Genomic DNA, 6,842 nt, shown 5'->3' with positions numbered 1-6,842 from the left:
AAAAAATGATGGGTGGGGTGGGGTGGGAGATACTTTTTTTCTTTTTTCTTTATTTTTTAATGAAAATAGTATTTGATTAATTAAAAAAATACAAAAAAGAAAATAAAATGGCATAATCGTCTTTTCAAGTTTTTTGGACCAAAATCACAGAAATGTTTTGATTTTGGACCTTTCATGCAAGTTGGAAACTTTTTGGATCCTATCCAAAGTTTTTTTTGCAAACCACAATGACTAAATTTGCAGTTTTCTCAAAAAAATACAAAAATTAGATATTTTAGGCTAGTTCTTCGTATTCCGAAAATGATCTACGCATTCTGGAGTTATGTTTGTAAAGTAAAATGTAAGTAAATTAAAGAGTAGAACTCACATGGTTTGTATAATCCATGGTAGCAAAAGCTTCAAAATTTCACTTTCTAAAATATTTATTACCATTGGGTATGGGTCCCATATATAGCATTAGGGGTTTTGTCCGTTTTGATACGGTCTGAAATAGTCATTCCAAAATAATAATAATAATAATAATAATAATAATTCCTTATACAAAACTAGTTATTTTTTACTAATAAACTAAAACATTGTTAGATTACTCAATTTCCCAAACATCAATGTCACCCGATAAACAAATACTAAATTTTCAAAAATTAATAATAATAATAAATTAAAAAACAAAAACAAAAATAAAAAAACTTCAGGGGAATAAAACATATTGACAAAATAGTTTAGGGGGCATGATTATAAATGAAGTAAAGTGAACCACTTTGGCAACTGGGCAAGTGCACACATGTCATAAATGTTGAATAAAAACAAAATCCACGTATTTTTTTGATATTTTATAATGGGTATGTTCAGATGTATCTGTGAATTATTTGGGTCCCACGTGCGCATCCGCATGCTTTCCTCGATCTTTATCCTATACAATTCAAACAAACACGTGCTAATCACGTCCCACTTATATATGGCCTAATACTTGCCACCCGATAACCTCGCTCATCTTATTCTTATCACATGGCCCTCGTTCGTGAACGACGCCAGTCAAAACTCGGCCTCCGGTTGCAGGAAATCTCCGAGCGCCGCCCTCGTTTCCCTCTACCCCTCCCTCCCACCACCACATCCCAACAATCGACAACCACCACCGTCGCCGAATTGGAAACCGTTCAAGTTCTTGGTCACGGAAACGGCGGCACCGTCTACAAAGTAGTGCATAAGAAAACGTCTAACGTCTTCGCTCTCAAGGTTGTACATGCCGACAGTGATCCGATGATGCGCCGGCAGATATTTAGGGAGATGGAAATTCTTCGAAGAACGGATTCACCTTTTGTGGTTCACTGTCATGAGATATTCGAGAAGCCTGACGGGGATATTGCGATACTGATGGAATACATGGACGCCGGGACACTAGACTCGCTACTGAAAAACGGTGGGAGTGGAACATTCACGGAAAAGTCACTCGCCAACATCGCTCGTCAGATTCTCAACGGACTTAACTACCTCCATGCCCACAAGATCATTCATAGAGATATCAAACCAGCAAATCTTCTCGTGAACAAAAATATGGAAGTGAAGATTGCCGATTTTGGAGTAAGCAAGATCATGTGCAGGACGCTCGACGCCTGCAATTCCTACGTCGGCACGTGCGCCTACATGAGCCCAGAACGGTTCGATCCCGACACTCACGGTGCCAACTATAATGGTTACTCCGGCGATATCTGGAGCTTGGGGCTGACGATGTTCGAGCTTTACATGGGTCATTTTCCGTTCTTGCCGGCCGGTCAGAAACCTGACTGGGCGACGCTCATGTGTGCTATATGTTTTGGGGAACCACCAAGCCTGCCGGAAGGAGTTTCCGACGAGTTTCGGAGCTTCATAGAGTGTTGTTTGCAGAAGGATTCTAGCAAGAGGTGGACAGCATCGCAGCTACTTTTGCATCCATTTTGTAAACAACCTGAAAATTAAGATGGACGGCGCCGGAGCCTTACCGGAACGGATGTTAAGTTTTTGTTTTTTATGTATATACATGATGATGAAAGTTCAAATATGGGGAACATCGTGATCTTTGTTTTTTCAACTACTTCAATAGTTCAATTGTATATAAAACCAAATTCAAATTCAAATTTAATTCTGAAATTTATCTTACAATAAATTTGATAAGAATATAATCTTTTATTAAAATCATCCGGAAATGTTGATTTATCAAGAATTATAATAATAAGATCTAATAGATACTAGGTATGAGATCTATATGTTACACAAGTTTATTAAAAATAAAAATTTAATATCAATATATAAATATGAAATATTTTATAATGTAATATTTTACATAACAGAATGTAATCTTTTGAAAATTTTATTTTAAAAAAATGGAAAATAAAATTTTCAAAATTCTCACAAAATGACAAGTGTCAAAATGAAAAAGATGACATGTGGCAAAAAAAACCTTTATTTTATTTTAAGAAAATGGAAATCCCTAAAATATGACAAATGGAAAATAAAATTTCTAAAATTCTCACAAAATAACAAGTGTCAAAATGAAAAAGATGACATGTAGCAAAAAAAAACTTTATTTTTTATTTATTAGTGAGGATTATTTGTCCTCCTATCAAATAAGGTGGATTGGGAACTTGGGTTTGGAAGTTTGCAAGAGGCCACCCACTCTTTAGTTGTTGGCAAAATGATGGTAAAGATAGAAAACTAAGTTTTAGTTTATTTATTATTTTTTTATAATAATTATGTAGGTATATTATAAGGAAATTTTCGTTTTTATCTTTAGAAACATTTAATATTATTTTTATATTATATATCTATACTAGATTACTAGTCGAGAAGTACCATATGAACACGACTTTCATGTGATTGGATGGAATTTTTATTTTTGTTTTTTTTGTTGTCTTTTTGGCTTAATAAATTTTTTATATTGGACCTTAAACTACTTTGTGTTCTTCGAGATAGTGGGTAACCTCAACATTTACCATCTTCGTGACCAAGATATTACCTCACTGCCATTTTTAACCAATAATAATGAGATTGTTCCTATCCACCGCCACCGCTTCATCTATCCAATCTTGATGCGTTCCAATCGACCGCCTTTTAATTATTTACTTCAAATATGCATCTTCTCTTCTATATTTCTCGTACATCTTGCAATTCCATCACCGGCCAACACAAAAAAGAAATAGCGCTCAGGTTGGTTGTTTCGATTTGGATTTCAAATTCATTCGTCTGTTTCGCAGCCAGAAAGCAAATGATTGTTTTCCTACTCGACGTCAATATATTGTGTTCTCCTCTTTTACCTCTGTCCTAATAACCATGTTCATCTCTGCAACTGCCACCAGGTATGCCTCCATCACAGAACCATCGACTACGCCTAACCAACTCAGCTTCTTAGTAATGTATGAATCGATTTTGTTATTTCATTATTTCATCAGTCCCTAAATCTCACTCTCTGTCTCGATTCTATGACTTCTAGCCCTAAAATTTGATTCCTAATTTTTTTAGATACTGTTCCAACGCTTTATTGCTTGCCATCGGTGTTGTGTTGGGCGTGTGTGATAGAGATTGTCAGGTCGATGGTAGTTTATGTAATCATTCAGACCAGAATGTACCATGTCAGTCGACCGTTTTTCTTCAACCTTCTTCTAATTCCTACACCGCCTCATCCACACTTTCAATTTTGTAGTTCCTATTTTGCTCTAGACCTATCGACCCCATTCCTTAATGTGTTTCTTCATTCTATTACTATGTTGCCAGGTTTATGCTTTGAAATGAGTTATATTGAATCTCAATAATTGTTCTCTGATGAAATTGTAGGTGTCATAAACTCAGCTACAGAACCACAGAATTCAAGCAACAGTGCAGAAAAAACAAGGTTTTTCATCAAACTTCATGGCCACTCCCTCATTTCATATATGAACTCAAGTTACAGTTATGTATTGTGGTTCCTTTTGTTGCAGAAAAGTTGTAGAACACATATGTTTACTAAAACAAAGGTGCATTTATCTGATAAAGATGAAAAGGACATGCTTGATTTTCTCTATACTTTTCAATACCAAATGTGTGGCATTCTTGCAATTTCATTAGGTGAAATCTCTTGCATCTGATCTGCATCTTTTTCATTGATTCATGTCATATTGACATGTCCTTACTTTTTGTTTCCTCTAGGGCGTATCTCTAATCAAAATCTTGAAAATTATACACATGTGTTCATGCGATTTCAAAATAGGGAAGATCTTGTAAAGTTCTATGAGAATCTATTCTAATTGGGAGTATTAAAGAATCATGTAACACCTTTCTGTCATGTATGCCCTAACATGTAAACACCAATACTCTTTCAATCTTTGTTTGATTGTGTTCTTAATCATTCGATTCATGATTTTAATTTTGTAATATACTTTTACATTCACAGGAATTGACTTATATTGATTATGAATCTCAAGTAGAAGATGATATTCTTCCCATCTTTCGAAAAGGAGAGGTAATAAAGTAATAAACTAATAAACTAATAATAAAAATTAAAAAACCAGTCCATGTATTTTTGCAGGGCAGGGTTTTGTATTTTTAATTTTTTTTTCTTTTGAGGATTCTTGATTCGCTGTTATCTTATCCTTCTGCGATTTTTGGCAGAGAAAAAGCAATTGTTCTTAATTTGGAGCTTGGTATTGCTACGTGAAAATTGGGGATTAAAGAATCTTGCATCTCTTTCTCTTTTTCCCTATTTGCTCTTCTTAAGCAACTAACCTCCATATGTACTTATGTTACAGTCTTCATGGGTTAATATGTGGTGAAAACATGAAGCTAGATTGTCATTCTGATAGAGGTGGTCATGTACTTTTTAAAAATTCCAATCTTACCGTTTTGGCCCCTTTTTCTAATTTGATGTATTTTTTGTAATTGACTAATTTTCATATCAATTATGTTTTCCAGGTGAAGTATTCAATCTCCTTCACTATTCACAATCACCTCGGGTAAAGCATGTCTAAAATTCTATTGAGTTTAATTTTAAATTCACAAATTCTTTAAAATTTCAAATTTGTTTTTGATGTTTTATTTACTTGAGTATGTTTAATTCATACTCGTTTATGTAGAAAGGTCTGGATGGTAAGCCACTACCTGGAACATTGTTGTTTAGGTGATGATGATCAAGCGATTAAAGTTGATTTTATTGCATAGTATTTAAAAGAATTTGTATAATTCTAAAAAAAGATAACATTTTTATTCATTTTCTAAATTGTATATGATCTTTGGTCTTAAGGAATAAGTTGGTGTGAGAGAACATCAGAACAGGACCAATTAAGCTAAAAAAATAATGTATTATAGCAATTAACTTTCTTGATATATGCATATGCTGTTGCAGGTATATGGAGTTAATTAAAAACTATGGTTTGGATATTTCTGATATTGGAATTGAACCCAATAATGGATTAACATGGCAAATGACAAAAAGAAAAGGTGATAAAGAACTTCACAAATATATGTTCACTGCTTTTTATTTTAATTTCTTAATTTTTAATATCTAGATTAGTTGAACTGTGGTAATCCGCACTATGTTTCTTCAATGTAAGCCTATTGGACTATGCATAAGAAATGAAGCATATAGTTCCAATTGTTGTAGGATATGATTAGTTGTAGGTTGGAGGGATTTTTTTAATGTAGGATTACTTCTGATTTGCTTGATTTTAACTTAATATTGTAGCATCTGGGGACCCAAAAACTCTAAATCCAATGCATCTACTTTGTTTTATTGTAAGATTACTTCTGATTTGCTTGATTTGCAACAATCTCAATTAAGGGCTTCAATGCATTATTCAAATGACTAGACTCTACGATTAAATTGTTTACCAAATAACTTGTGTTTTAATTCCAATGCATCTACTTTGTTTTCAAGAAAATTCCATGAGAGATATATGATAATAGTATCTACATCCATTGGTCATTCTTGTGGCGTATCTAATCCTGCAAAGCGAGACTATTCCCTAGTTTATATATATATATATATATATATATATATATATATATATATATATATATATATATATATATATATATATATATATATATCATACTATATTATAAAGAAATCATTTTTCTTTCACTACATTCATTTGAAACTCTCATAACTTTTCATTTTCTTTCTAATAATGATGATTATAAGTTGCTTAATAATGTTAAATAAATTTCAAAGTTGAAGTGTAATCATATATAAATTAAATTTCAATATTAAAAAAATATATTTACTTTTACTTATAAAGTTATGTTTTTTTAACTTTTAACATATTATACTTCATTTATTAGTTTTAATATATTGTTGGATGTAAACTTTTATAATTTTAAAGCTATAACTTTTGAACAATTTGTATAAAGTACTTAAATTATTAATTTAAATATAACATTAGAGGGTCAACTTAAATATGAATTTTAGTTTAGTTTAAATAACCCAAAGAATATTTTGTAAATAGTTAAAAGTGGTAAATTATAGTGTCTTTCTAATAATGATTATAATTTGATTAACAAGGTTAAATAAATATCAAACCTAAAATGTAACCATTAATAAACTAACTTTCAATATTAAAATAATATATTTACTTCTACTTATAAAGTTATGACTTTAACTTTTAACATATTATACTTAATTTATTAGATTTAATATATTGTTGTTTGTAAACCATTATCAGTTAAAAGCTATAATTTTTGAACAATTTGGACAAAATACTTAAACTGTTAATTTAAATATAACATTACAGTGTCAACTTAAATATAAATTTCAGTTTCACTTAAAAAACTCAATGAATATTTTGTGAATAGTAAAAAGTGATCAATTTTAGTGCTAAATGCAAAATCTAAATTGTAAT

The 6,842-nt window shown here is 31.5% G+C and overlaps 2 protein-coding genes across 18 annotated transcripts; both read left to right on the top strand.

The window, feature by feature from the left end:
• The first annotated feature begins 972 nt into the window (after window positions 1-972).
• MKK9 (MAP kinase kinase 9) lies at window positions 973-2,065 on the top strand. Its single transcript, XM_079016198.1, has one exon. The coding sequence runs from the start codon at window positions 1,006-1,008 to the stop codon at window positions 1,951-1,953; it is 948 nt and encodes a 315-aa protein (XP_078872324.1). The 5' UTR covers window positions 973-1,005; the 3' UTR covers window positions 1,954-2,065.
• An 859-nt stretch (window positions 2,066-2,924) lies between these two features.
• On the top strand, window positions 2,925-5,740 carry LOC145069390 (uncharacterized). 17 transcript variants are annotated; one of them, XM_079016306.1, is made up of 10 exons: window positions 2,931-3,180; window positions 3,330-3,386; window positions 3,493-3,602; window positions 3,805-3,862; window positions 3,948-4,074; window positions 4,156-4,306; window positions 4,400-4,468; window positions 4,618-4,810; window positions 4,918-4,958; window positions 5,348-5,740. In XM_079016306.1, the coding sequence occupies exons 1-5, from the start codon at window positions 3,104-3,106 to the stop codon at window positions 4,072-4,074; spliced, it is 429 nt and encodes a 142-aa protein (XP_078872432.1). In that variant the 5' UTR covers window positions 2,931-3,103; the 3' UTR covers window positions 4,156-4,306; window positions 4,400-4,468; window positions 4,618-4,810; window positions 4,918-4,958; window positions 5,348-5,740. The 17 variants fall into 17 exon arrangements, 16 of the variants coding, with proteins under 16 accessions (XP_078872444.1, XP_078872445.1, XP_078872435.1 ...); XM_079016307.1 differs by having other exon boundaries at window positions 5,079-5,740; XM_079016309.1 differs by having other exon boundaries at window positions 2,929-3,180; window positions 4,217-4,306; window positions 4,918-5,740.
• Window positions 5,741-6,842: the final 1,102 nt, after the last annotated feature.

Source organism: Lactuca serriola, chromosome 8, assembly GCF_051521515.1.
Source record: "Lactuca serriola cultivar US96UC23 chromosome 8, Lser_US96UC23_V15, whole genome shotgun sequence".
NCBI classification, from domain to species: domain Eukaryota; kingdom Viridiplantae; phylum Streptophyta; class Magnoliopsida; order Asterales; family Asteraceae; genus Lactuca; species Lactuca serriola.
Note: the sequence above shows the minus strand (reverse complement) of the source record. Positions and strands in the feature narration are given on the sequence as shown.

Excerpts from the sequence above, each read along its gene's own strand:
- MKK9 (XM_079016198.1), top strand. The coding sequence starts at position 1,006 with ATGGCCCTCGTTCGTGAACGACGCCAGTCAAAACTCGGCCTCCGGTTG.
- LOC145069390 (XM_079016309.1), top strand. The coding sequence starts at position 3,104 with ATGCATCTTCTCTTCTATATTTCTCGTACATCTTGCAATTCCATCACC. Across the intron at positions 3,181-3,329 it reads AAAAAAGAAATAGCGCTCAG|GTATGCCTCCATCACAGAAC; the intron begins GTTGGTTGTTTC and ends AACTGCCACCAG. Across the intron at positions 3,603-3,804 it reads TTCAGACCAGAATGTACCAT|GTGTCATAAACTCAGCTACA; the intron begins GTCAGTCGACCG and ends ATGAAATTGTAG.